Source organism: Ooceraea biroi, chromosome 10 (assembly GCF_003672135.1).
Source record: "Ooceraea biroi isolate clonal line C1 chromosome 10, Obir_v5.4, whole genome shotgun sequence".
Classification (NCBI taxonomy): Eukaryota; Metazoa; Arthropoda; class Insecta; order Hymenoptera; family Formicidae; genus Ooceraea; species Ooceraea biroi.
Window position 1 is genome coordinate 2,813,038 of NC_039515.1, and position 13,558 is coordinate 2,826,595.

General features: G+C 44.4%; 1 protein-coding gene across 1 annotated transcript; it reads right to left on the reverse strand.

Moving 5' to 3' along the window:
- Window positions 1-38: 38 nt before the first annotated feature.
- On the reverse strand, window positions 39-13,046 carry LOC105278377 (polycomb group protein Psc). The gene is made up of 6 exons (XM_011337414.3): window positions 10,689-13,046; window positions 7,282-7,432; window positions 7,103-7,193; window positions 6,702-6,805; window positions 5,864-6,243; window positions 39-5,765 (listed from the first exon to the last, which is right to left on the reverse strand). Exons 2-6 carry the CDS (start codon window positions 7,394-7,396, stop codon window positions 2,058-2,060), a joined length of 4,398 nt encoding a protein of 1,465 aa, XP_011335716.2. The 5' UTR covers window positions 7,397-7,432; window positions 10,689-13,046; the 3' UTR covers window positions 39-2,057.
- Window positions 13,047-13,558: the final 512 nt, after the last annotated feature.

Here is a 13,558-nt window from a genome sequence, read left to right on the forward strand (position 1 = left end):
CAAAAGAAATATATATTATAAATATATTAATAGAAATATTTTAGAGGAATTTATTAACGAAGATACAAGAATTGTACAAATTAATGTATATCCAAGTATATGAATGATATATTCTCTTACAAGTGATACATGTGTGTTACCTTTCTTGCAAATTAATTAAAACACAAGAAATACAATCGATTAGCTCGATTTTTCACTTACAAAGTAACATCAGTTTGTGAAAGATGAGATATTGCTGCATACCTCACTCCCTCTCCTTCGTTACTATACATAATATTAAATATATACAAATTTCAAAATAATACAATTAATATAATACAGATACAGAGCTATATATAACGTAACAATTATTGTACAGTGTGTGTGTGTGTATATATATATATCATATATATATATATATATATATATATATATCAATCAAGCATACAACTAATCATAAAACATAACACAAAGAATAAAATAGGTGCTAACAATAGTACTTTAATCTAAAAGTTCCTTTCACGTGTTCTCAAGAGCGATGTACATGTAATATTGCACATCCTCAATTTATAGCAGAATCTACATGACCAATTTTGCATCATATATTCGCATCATATATTTCATAACTCTTCGATGTGTATGATATGTGTATCGTACGAAGTTGAATAAAGTTAAATAAATTCAATAGAGTGTTAAATCTATTCTGTATTCCATATAAAACACATATTTGAATTTGAATAGGAATTCCGTTTAATCGCGTATGACACTTTGTTCATTCAACTTGCTCCCATGATCACACATAATCATGACTTCATTATCACGACAATACCACAACAGAGTCATTTTTCATCTAGCGAATCGTCAATATATTATTTATACTCAATATATATTAGTCAATATATATCGGTGTAACAATAATTGCAAAAATATCTTGCAGACTGTACATAATGTGTTTACATATTGCCTAATTGTAAAGTTGTAAAAGTCTATCAAAGAATTAACGTGAAATATGCGATGCGAATACGATTTATAACTTGTTGCTTACATTATGTTTTACTTTTGTTATCATTATAAACACATCTGTAATGCCTGTCACATACTGTTAGTCCAGTAGGTCAGGATGATTTTATGCAATCTGCTTTCGACAACAGACATCAAAAGTAATGAAGTATAAAATATATAAGATGTATTTTATTCACAGAAATCATCCCAACCAACTATGGTCAATATGCTATAAAGAATTAGTCAGCATACAAGATACTGCAAGGTGCAAGGTGATAAATGTGAGACACTTCAGGAATTAAAAGTTAGCACAATAAAAAGTTAATATAAGTTACTATAGTATATTCTATTTGATCTTCTCTCCAAGTTACAATAAATTTTGCACTCATTGTTTCAGCAAATCAAGCTAAAGAAATTTAAAAATTATTTTATTCGGAATAAATGTTACTTTTAAGTGCTGAATTCTATTCCTGAAGTGAATCTCGCATATTACAGAAATATCCTGTATCTACATCGATAAAATAAATTCTTGGAGAAAGACTGCAGATTCTCTTTCTCGGAATGTTGCAAGTTTTCAATTTAATGAGATAGTTTATATGTATATAGAGAGATCACTCCACAGTTGGTGAAAAATGTAGTTTTAAGAAATTTGGAAAAATAAGATTCACGGTCTCCTCTTTACACTACGTATTCTATAATATACATAACGTTGTTTCTCACAGGATTCTCCTATCCTCGTAAACTGCAGCAACTGTCTGTGTCGAAAACTATTTTGCAGCCCTTTATTTCTATGGCAGTGTCTCAACGTTTATCCGTGCTTGCTTGCTTGTACGTATACTTTTCACCATCACTGCGTAATAGCATCTTAAAAACTCCGACGTTAAGTAAAAATACACATTTTTCACGCCATAATCGGGTAAGTTATTTAGTGAAACACAACAACCGTCGAGATACAAGAAACTGAAAACTGTCCGCTTTGAAGCTGTAAAAGTCCATATAAATATGCGATGATTTCGTACACATTATATCGTGCGCATATCGTTCCCGCGACACTGTAAAATGACTTTACGAAATCATTACGAACGCTCGACAATGTCTTTCTTTGAGTTTACGGAAGCATCATTATTGGTCCTCGTACCATCATTGCCAACAATCTTTCGGTCAGACGCCTCGGATGTCTTGTTGGATTCTTCGGCATGTCCCTTGCTCTTTATCGTGGCATTCAGACTTTTCAGAAAGTTACCAAGATGTTCGGCGGCTATGGGGTTATGTGCCCACTCGTTCGAGGGGAAAACTGCTAACAATCTTTTTTGTACCATCTCCGAAGTCAATTGCTTCGCAATTTCAGTTGCTTCCGATTTGTTGACGTTGAGCTTGTTGCCATCGTCGGAAGTAGCTGAACCGTCAACGGCACTGTCATCAGGATTGGCAGTCGAGTCGGAAGGTTTGACTACATCGGACGATGTCTGGGCATCCGTCACCGTTTCCTGATCCGTCGACGTCGAACAACTCTTGTTCGTCGCAGTACTCTCCACTGTGATCGAACTGGAATCCGGACTAACCGGCGATTTATTACACGTCATTTCGGAACTGACGTTGTTCTTCGGCGGACTGAACGTCGCACTTGCGGCTTTGTTACTCGCGTTCGTATCGTTGCTATTGATATTATCATTATGATTAACACTATCCTCGTTTCTCGTATTTACACTGCCATTACCAGGAGGTGGCGACGGCGAAGCCGTCGACGATACTCTAGGGCTCGCTGCCTCGCGATGCTGCTGCTGCTGCTGCTGCTGCAATGAACTATCCGTATCGGTTGATCCTGAGTTTTTAGACTCTACATTCGGATCTTTAACGGTCTCGACAGTAGTAGCTGGTGCATTGCTCTTCGTGCTGTCGTCGTTGCTCCGTGATACGAGTCTATTATTCGTGCTTTCGACGTTCGAAGAGTATTTTCGTTGAACAGTCGCGCGTGGAGCTTCATCTGTCGAATCGAGGCTTTCGTTGTTACGAAACATTGGAAGCTTACCCGCATCGCTTACCGCTGCTTTATTGGCGCTCGCCAACTTGTCGGTGGACTGTTGCTTGTTAATCGGCACTGCTAAGGGCGCCACGGAAGACCTCGCAGGCTTAACCGGCGCGCACTGAGCAGCCAAATGACTCTTCCCCGGCATTCCGCTGATACCGGGATTGCCGTTTTCAGTGGCTCCAGTCGCAGCTCCACCGCTGGATTCTGCAGTGGAACGTGGTGGCAGTCGCAATCGCGCCGTGTCCATTTGAAACTGCTGGAGATTCGGTGCCTGACTGAGAGCGAAGATGCTCTGCAGACTCGGAAAAACCGACGGGAAATTCGCATTCGGATGGCCGAGGGAACCAAGGGACGGTGCGTAGACGGGCGTCCGCGACGGTGCCGGTAACGGGCAATCGGTAACACGATGAGCGGCGGGTGTCAAGGAACCCGGTGGTGCTCGATAATACTTGTGCCCGCTCATGAGCGTCACCACTTGTCCCTGATCGGAGATGCCTCCCGGTTGCATGGTGTCCCTAGGAATAACCTTGTTGGTCTTATTGAGCTTCGTCACCGGTTGAGGGATCCTTAGAGGATGCATGTCCATCTTCTTGTTGCTTCCGCTCAAGTCCAGAATGTCTTTGGACGGCTCCTGCGGTTCTCTTTTCCGTTTGCCGGCTACTGATGTTGTTCGTTGTTGATGATTCACCACCTCGCCACTTCGACTTGTCATCGTCTGTTTCGCTGCGGTTATCATCGTCGCCGGCGGTTTGGCCTTCGGCGGCGTGGTGGGCATCCTAATCTGCCCCGTCTTGAGCGCTTTCAGCACGCGCGAATTGACCGATCGGTCATTCAACGTGATACTAGGATTTACTTTGCCCAGCGCTACCTTGCGAGTATTATCAACGAGATCAACGAGATTAGATTCGACCAGCTGTCCCGATGTTCCCGCGGACTTGGGCGAGGTCAGCGTTATGCTCAAACTCGCTGGAATGCTCAAACCGCAGCCATCCAGAAGATTCCTCGTGTCATGTGAGAGCATCGGGCCGCTCGACGATTTCACGTTGTTCGGCGCGCGACCCGGGTTGCTACCCGGGTGATCTGCCGTTATGTTAGTCGCTCTACTCGTAGGTATCACGTGTTCCGCAGACGGCGTACGTGGCATTTTAATAGCAGCATTCTGTGAAGGAACAATTTGTTGCTTTTTATTGACTTCTTTTTGTGCGATCTGCGGCGATTTCCGACGCTTGAGATCGGCTATCGGTACGCCCGGTGGACACTTCCTTTTCACCGCTCCAGCCGGTACAATCGGCGGATCGCTTGAAAAAGTATACACGTCCATCTTGTTATTGCTGTTCGTAATGTTTATACTGGTTCCCGAGTTGAACGACGCACGTCCGTCCGTGTCATCGATTCTGCCCGACGCGTACGTTCGATTACTAGCGGGCATTCCGGTAACGCGCTTGGCAATCGCGCTTGCTACGATGGTGTTCGCGTTTGAGCTGGCGTTCTCGGCGCTGCTGTTCTCTTTGACCTCGTTACCGTCTTTCTTCAGAGTTTCCTCCAAACTCCTCGGCATCGCGTTGCCCTTCTGAAGTGATTTAACGTCGTTTGCCAGAACGCCTGCCGGAATGTTTGCCGGAGTGTCTCGAATAGGTGACTTCACCTTACTATCGTGATCCGACACTGATTCCCTAGCAGTCAACTGGATGCTTTGAAGGAATTGCTTCTTATCCTGTTGCTCCGCGGGCCTCTTAAGGGCCGTTTTGAGGACAGCGCTGGCATTAGTGGGCGACGTTACCTTCTCCGAGCCCGGAAGTTGGTCTACGAAAGTCACCTTACGCCGTTGCTTCTCTTGCTTATCCGGATGCAGCGGACCGATCGTCGCGACCGATTTATCTTTGTCCTGCTGCTGCTGCAGCGACTGCAACGCCAATGACGGGCTCAACGACGAGGGCGAGGGGAATAACGATGATGGTAACGACGGCAATGACGACGACGACGCATCTTTTTCCATCTGGCCGCAACGCAGCAAAACGTTACTGATAACCTTCGGTTTCTTCGCACTGCTGTTCTGCGGCGGTGAGCATTGCTTCAACGTTATTTTCACTCCGTTGGAATTCACGACACTGAACTCGGGACTCGTAGAACTTTTAATGTCGGTCACCGCGGCGGTCGGATCTTTCCCGTTCCAGCCAACGGAGGATGGACTCTTTAACACTTCGTACTTCCCGTCCGGGTTCTTCAGTATTTTAATCGGAGTCTTTATCTGCTTAGTTGAATCGTCGCATGTCGTTGGTGTCGACGAAGGCGACACGCTCACCATCGATGAGGAAGATACGTTTGTCGCTGCCGTGGTCAGCATCGTCGTGTTTGTTGCTGTCGATGTCGATGATGTTGTAGATACCGTTGTCCTCATCGTCGTCTTGTTTGCTTCATCCTTCTCGGTGGTCGGTGCTTGCTTGCGTTCCACGAGCGGCTTCACGTGCGGCTTGTCGTTCGCAGTTTTACTCAGATCTTTTGGCGAAGATGTCGTTTTTTCATTGTTGTCACTCGCTGACTTATTTCTGATGGTTTGGTGGACTTGCTGCTTCGGCTCGGATTCAGTTATCTCAGGATGATTAATAGGATGATTAGTGTCCGTATTACTGTCGTCCCGCGCATCATTCGGCGGCAAACAAGCTCCGAGTCCCGGGGTCGATGGTCTTTGGTGCAACGGTGCCTCGAGCCTCTGTTCCTCTTGCGCCACCCGATAGAAGAATCTTATTGGTGCGATCTACGCAAGAAGCAATTTTATATGTAAAGTCATGAGTAAAATAAATCCTTTAATGTAATGCAAATTAATGAGAAATAAATAAAAAATTAATAGCGTACCCTCTTCCATGCATAAATGTAAGCGACGTCCATGAGAGTCCAATGTTCGGGCAGTGGCGCACGCCGATGGCAAATCTCGACGGTGTATCTCGTTATGTCGACGCTGTACTTCATCGCTATAAATTTCTTCAGGTGTGCGATGGTCACCAGAGCAGGACACTGCAGGTATCGCTTGTTGCTGACTGCGTTATTGTTACTATTATTATTACTACCATTGGCACCGTTCAAATTGTTCGTATCCATATCGTTGGTGCTCAGTATGGTCAACGGATCTACTCCAGGTGGTAGGTACTCTAGACTCAAGCTCACTACATCTTCTGGATTGAATATTAATCGTCCGCTCACATCCTCACCGCGTTGTTCCGGCGTTGCCGAGTTTGCTGTATAAAAAAATTTAATATTTCAGATACCTTTCGTTTATTAGAGATTAAGCAAAATTCAAACATTATTATTGAACCTTAGCCAATTCTTCAACTAAGTTCGAAAGTTTCCTCGCGAAAGCACGTTAAAATTTTTACCGAGACAAACTTTGCGTCATATGCGAATATACGCGCGTTCCGTATTTTGCTTACAACGTGCATTTATTCACGTTTTCACTCGAAAGTCGGTTTATAGCGTCGTCCAATAAAGTGTGTAACTTCGCTGACTTTGATGCAATGGCGAGACACCACTTTCTAACGAGAAGACCTGATCCAAACCATGTAATATCGGAATACCGACGATTTAGCAAGGTAAACGCACGATCAGCTATCAGCGAAATGTGCTTCGTTTGATAATGTGGATTTTAAATGCGAATATCTGTTGCGCGAACATTTCGAGCATCTATGCAACGACTTACCGTGCTCAGGATGCTTCTTGTAGAACTCCCGTCTCTTCAACATTTCCTTATGATATAATCCGGGCACCAGTTTGTACACGATATCTTGTAACGCTTTGTCGGCTCTGCAGAAAAATCACGATTATGTGAATCATCTGGTAGATAAATTTCAAAATATACAGTTTATGCTTATTACATACAATCTATAAAAAGTAGGATCGTTATCTTCCAACACACAATCAATTTATTAATATTTTTGAATTTATTTGAAATTAAATTTAATCGCATAGTTAAATTATTTTGAATAATTATATTAAAGTTTTATTATTGGTGTGGTAGTCCGATCATATTTTTGCAAAAACAAAAACATTTATGTAACATAAATTACATGTATTATATACGTAGCACATAAAGCTACATACTTGATGTTTGGTTTTGCCTTGTTGAGCGCGTGTTTGCATGACGGACAATGCGCCACATTGCCGAGATGCTTCAAGATGCAGCTCCTGCAAACTAAATAGCAAAAATTCCGATGAGAATTAATGGCAAGTGCAATAATCAATCAGAAAAGATTGACTATTACAATCTCAACTTTACTCACAAGAGTGCAAGCACTCCACCACGGTTACGGCGTCTATGAGGTAGCCGCGGCATATTTTACAAATTAGATACGGGTTCACATCGCGTAAAAGTGTCCTCTTGCCGATACCAGCCATTTCTTCGTCATGCAAATAAATTGCAAAACGCGAAGTCTGTAAAGGAAAAATACCATCAGTTTGGGTGCATCGAATTTTAAAAATCAACTGCAACATCGATTTTGGTGGTGCTATTAGTACTATAATTTAGTAAAGAGAACTTTTTCTGTTGCTTATTTCAGACACAGTAATATCGAGAAATAGAAATTTGTATGTATTAATTAACCTTATCGTTAACTGTGCCATTTATATATTAATTAACTGTACTGTTTATTATATATTAATTAAACAAATTATTATTAATATTAATTTAAACATCGATCTAGCTTACCACCGGTAAGGCAACATTGAAAAAGCAAAACTTTCACCAGTGACGGAACATGTTGAAAAATTACAGTCACAGTTACAGTTAATTCTTTCGGATCTTCGATCCGAAATTACTTTCTTGACAACTTCAAGAATTTCTCCACTCTCGTAACAGCTGTATTCGTAACCTTGTATAGTTTTGCCGAATATGAAAATTGTCAGCGATTTGTCATTATGTCTATAGTTGAATTTTCCAAAGGTTTCTCAGGTAGCTACGATCCCCTCCGTCACCCTTGTCACCCCTCATCCCCCCCAGACCAACCCGCCTGTGGATACACGGGTGCGTTCCCTATTCCCGTCTCTGTTTAAAATCGTTCCTTCCGTTTTTCCGCTCACCCGGCAGTGCGGTTAAAACCGCCAAACGTCCCTTGCAACGTGGTGTACATTTGCGTGTGTGCACGCCCGTCGAATATATATACCTGGCAGTATTGATCGAATATCGCGGTATTTTGTGGCCCTGACGATAAGTCTATTCGCCTGGTTCTTACACCATGCATGCGAAAATTCAAAACTTTCCGACTTTTTCCTTTCCTCCTTTCCCTTTTTACGTCTCCATTTGGACCGACTCTACGCGCTCCGAAGCGTCGAGGGATATGCGGCGCATCGCCATAAACGCGGACACGTGTGTGCGCGTATACCGAAGATGTGGATTCCGCCATTAACACAAGGCCAGGTCTCGAGTAAAATGGGCACTCTTCATTTGTCTCGTTTTCATTTGGGAAGAGAAAACTGAATCAGAGTGGTTCATTCAGAAAGACGTTTATCACCTTTAGGACCTTTGAAAAAAGACTCGAGGGTTGGTCTTCCAACTGTGATCCCCAAAAACTGTGGCCGCTGATCAAGCATGCTCCGCCTATCAAGCCAGAAATGTCTCTGATGAAATACGCTATCTGTGATCGATGTACAGTCTATTACGAAGTAATGACACGCGAATAGCATCCGCGATGAAAAAAGCACCAAGTTTTCTGCGAGAGATGGAACAACACATCGTCGTTCTATTCTCACGCGGCACGTTTTACCACCATCGTTTACAGTTATCCGGATTATTTCGTCCCCTGAAGTATGCCTTTAAGTATGTATCACGTTCTGCGATGTCTAGTAACTACGTCTATTTATATCGGGCTGTTCCAAGACGAAGGAGCGAAATTCTCGCGGTGCACGGCGAACGAGACGCGGGAACACGTCGCGCGAAAATCACGCAGATATCCCGAGAATAATATCTCAAGTAATAATGGGGAGGCTCCACACAGCCAGATCTGCGAATTCTAACTCGTGAGTGAGTACGGAAAAACGAAAGGTATAAATGATAATCCTTAGACATCAATAAACAAAATTGGAACAGAGTCTGAGAATATTTCAGTTTCTCCTTGTCGCTGTCTCATTCAATCCTCATTTTGATGGTTTGCGTTACGTTTTGAATTTAAATATTATGGAAAATATATTGAACGTAACATTATTGGATAATGTTAATTGATTTAATGTTGCATCTTGAATTTGTTAATTCGTCGAAGCGAAATGTTGTTTACTAGATCTGAGAAAGCTTATTTCGGTAAGCATAAGATTGATGGGAACATCTTATACGTTTGTTATTTAAAGATCATGGAGTTAGCAGAAGCAACTGAAGACATGGTGTCAGCGAAATGCTTGCACCATCGGGATAAACCGGCGGTGGCGGTTTTTGATAAAGCGGTCGTCTCGAAATTCGCCACACTCGCGTAACATGGTCCGCGAAGAGAATCGCTAATACGTGCTGAGTTGCGGCATACACGTGCTTCGGAAATCAGCACGTGCTCCTCGTACGCGAAGCGTTTCGTGGAACATTCGAAGAATTGAAGTGACAAGATCCTTCTCACACACACACACACACACCACCCTCGCAAAGAGCTCGAGATACATGTGACTCGGCAGATCTGCCTAGGCCTAAAGAGTATTAAGTATATTGTATATTAATTCGATACTCTTTCTCACAAAGTGCAAACTTTATACCAAAAACAACGCGATATTAATTTTCAAAGCAATCTCCATTATTTTCCATCACTTTGTCCCACTTCTCGACCAACTTTCTGATTCCGCCGCGAAAAGAATGTTGCGGACAGGTAAAGACACAAAATCAATTTAAACATCTAATGAGAGAGAATTCCATTCTATTGATTCAATTTATTCTAGTTTTCGGCATTTTTTGGATTTGGCAATTAGGCCACTTGTTCGTTTGTGATAAGCGGAACAAGCTCGAAATATTTAAAACAATTACGCTAATTGGCAGGATTAATTATTCTATCTATCGCAATGCTACTGTGCTTACATGTGCCTGCGCAATTGTCTAGAATTCTAGATTGTTAGTTTATCCATATCGGTATGGCAATGACAGTGGAGCAGTGAAACGTGCGTGTGTACTCGCACTTTCGTTACACGCTTTATACATCTCGCGGTACTTAAACTACACGAATACGCGGTTTGTCTCAATGTCACGATCAACAATCGACCAATAATGCGTCTCGCCATCCATGCTTCTTCTGCCCGAGTGTTTCTCGATTGACAAACGAATCCCGTGTGATTTCGAACCGAGAACGAAGCAGCGCAGAATGAGAAAACGCGTAAATACTAATATATACGTTGAAAAGAAAAATATCTGCATGTGTGTGTGTATTCTATACGTGCGAGAAAGGATGTGTGAGTGAGGGAGATAGCCAGATGAGAAGGAGGGGAGGATATGGGGATAACACAACGGAGGAGACGAAGAAAACCGTACGCCCCGTCGCTCCATCTCTCGCACACAAGCGTAAACACTTACCTTCCTTCAATCCTCTGTGTGTGTGTGTGTGTGTGAGCGACCGGTGGGGCTGCGTGTGCGCGAGTATTGTATCATGTGTGCGCGCGCGCACACACACACGTATGTGACCGTGTTTATACGAGTATCAAGTGCCAATGTGCTCGTGTTTATACGTACTTGTATGCGCGACGACGACGAACATGCGAAACGTGCCAGCGGGGATGGCGGGCGCAACGGCTATGCACTCTCCAGCGCACGATTCTGGGGCACGAGCGTGATACGTGCGCGCGCGCGAGCGCCCGCGCGTGTGTGCATAGGACTACGGCGACTACACGACGGCGACGCGTTCGTTGTTCCTCGCGCGATGCACCACGTACGACGACGCGACGTGCACCGATGTGAGAGCGCCACGTCCGACGCGGAACGAGAACGTCTCCGGCGATGCTCTCCGATGCTTGCACGTCCTCCCTCCCGCACGGTCTCTCCCTTTCGAGGTTCCCTCTTTGTGACCGTCGGCGGCCTACGGTATCGCGCGTGGTACAGCGCGATCTCGTCGCTCGCCGTTACGCGTCATTCACCGTCTCTCGATCGGCCGCGATCGTGGCGATTCCGCTTCATCGCACGCGCTTGGCCTGCGACGGAGCAACGACGTGCGAAAACGTACAGCAACCGCGCAGAAAACCTGCCGGGAAATCCGCCGCTTCCCTCCCGATCGCAAACGGCGAGGAAGCACTACACACTCGGGGCGCGCAGGGCGGTCACGAAATCACGACGGGGCCCGGTGGATAGCGCCGCGCGGCGCACTCGAGAACTAACGCGCGACAGCCGTCTGGCTGGACTGTATAGCTGACGCGACGAGACGACGGGAAAGAGAGATGGAGAGCACGCGAGCGCGATAACTACACGTACCACCGACGACGTCTCTTGCCAAACTGAGCGGGAGGCACGCGGAGTGGGATATGCCCTTTCCCTCCCCGCGGGCTCTCTCCCCCTCGTCGTTTCTGTCCCTTCGGGTATATGCTCGCTCTCCTCCCTCTCGCCGACCCGCTTGCTCTCTCGGGCAGTCACGACCCCCTCCTTCTTCCGCTCTCGCTCGTTTATCCGTCTCTGTCTACTGTCCTTCGGATCCGATGCGACTATACTAGCTCTGCCGGTTCGTCAGCTCGTCTCTCCTCGTCTCGTCCGCTTCTCTTCTATCTTGCTTTTTCCGCTATCTCTCTCTCTCTCTCTCTCTCTCTCTCCTCCTTCGTTTTTCTCCCACTACTACCGGATCGTACCTCCTTGTTGCCTTCCCTCCTCTCCGCGCTTCCCCCTTCGGCGAAGATAATATATAGTAACCCCCGTACTAACACACAACGCGCCGCAGCTTGCCCCTCTCGCGTCGTTACCAGCTGGGGTTACGACTACCAGCTCCTCTCTCCTCTCCCGTCCCTTACCGCGGAGTTGCCCGTGCTCTTCGCTCGTCTCATCGACTCCCTGTTGCGGCCCCCTTCCAATTCTGCCATCTCTCTTTCCCCACTCCGCCGTTCCGGCGGAGAGCGGGGAATGGCCCTTGGCTCCCCCTTTCTTTCTCCCTAGCTTTCTCCCTTTCTGCGTGCAGCCCTTCCTGCCCCGTGTACTCTCTTTTTCTCTCCCTGAACGCTTTTCCCAATCTTCCTCTTCTCCTCTTACCCCCCGTGTTTCTCTCTCCCGGGTCGCTTCTCCCTCTCCCCCTTCCCCACCTCCCATTTTGTTCAATGCTTTTTTCCTGTATCTCGAGCGTCCTTTTCATCCTTCTCTCTCCTCACATTCCGTTACTCTTTTTCTATGCCAATATAATCTCTCTCGCTCCCCACGTGCAATCTTTGTTCCTTTTCCTCCTTCACTCTCGTCCACTGCGTACTCCTACCTCGCTAATTCTCCTCTTTCCTCGGTTCCTTTCCCCCACCGTTCTCCTCTTGCTATAATCTCTTTTCCCTCTCTCTTCTTTCTACTGCCTCTGACTCGTTTATCTTTTTCTTGCTTTTAATATAGAAAGTAGATGTAACAAATGCTGAATGATCTCAAATCGCCGCTGTGACGTACGGTTCGTTGTTCTTCCAATAGTTTCCCACGATGTTTGCTAAGTCACTTAACACTTTCAAGAGGAAAGACGCCATTATGTATTGAAATATAACAGCGACTTCGAGAATAGGGATTACCTAGAAACCATACTTAGGCCCGGTTGCACTAACGTCGCTTAACTTTAACCGTAGCTTAACTCACTCTTCGTCTCTTTAATTTGCCCCTTAGAAAGAGACGAAAAGAGTGAGTTAAGCTAAAACGGTTAAGCTGAATCGGACTTAAGGAACACGTAGAAGACCTTGAAACCATGCGCAGAAACACATGGGACGATGCCTGGTGTCGAAAAGATCTTATTCTACGATTTATTCCGATTTATTTTCTTAGAATTGCTAACTTGCTGATTATCATCAATGGTGAACCATACTGCATAAGGTAAGAGGTAAGAGAACTACTTTTGATAACATGTAAAGCAGGAAAACTATAATCTGTATAAGGTATAAGATAAGAAAATTATGTGACGTAAAAAGTGCACGTATAAACTCTAGAATTACTGTAGAATTCAGGGTATGAATAGTGTATACCTAAACATAAAAAGAAAGAAAACTCTGCTGTAAGTGATAGCGTAAGTTAAGTTGTAAATGTATGTAAATAGCATGTAAAGCAAGAACGCGTCCGTAGTAACTCATAAGATATATCAAGTTTTGTTGTAAAAACAGTGCTGAGGTAATTATTATTTAATTAGTAATAGCAGTGTAACAGATAAAAAGAAGGGAGAAAGATGGATGATTCGATCTTTAACGCCTGGGTATTTAGTACGTGATAAATATCAAATTTGCACTTTATAATTCTCTCATTTGAAGAAGAGAGAAAGATGCTGATTTGATCTTTGATGCGCGATGTTCAACATGTAGCAAATATGGATATAAATAAGAAAATTCGAGTTTTAATTTTTTTGTCATTTTTTCGCGTCGCATATGCGATATGCAACGAGTACGAAAGTCAGA

What these genes read in the sequence shown, in the direction of transcription:
- LOC105278377 (XM_011337414.3), bottom strand. Translation starts at nt 7,396, where the DNA reads ATGGCTGGTATCGGCAAGAGGACACTTTTACGCGATGTGAACCCGTAT. An exon ending in CAAGAAGCATCCTGAGCACG is followed by an intron (nt 6,244 to 6,701) that starts GTAAGTCGTTGC and finishes TTTTTTATACAG; the next exon opens with CAAACTCGGCAACGCCGGAA. An exon ending in ACATTTATGCATGGAAGAGG is followed by an intron (nt 5,766 to 5,863) that starts GTACGCTATTAA and finishes CTTCTTGCGTAG; the next exon opens with ATCGCACCAATAAGATTCTT.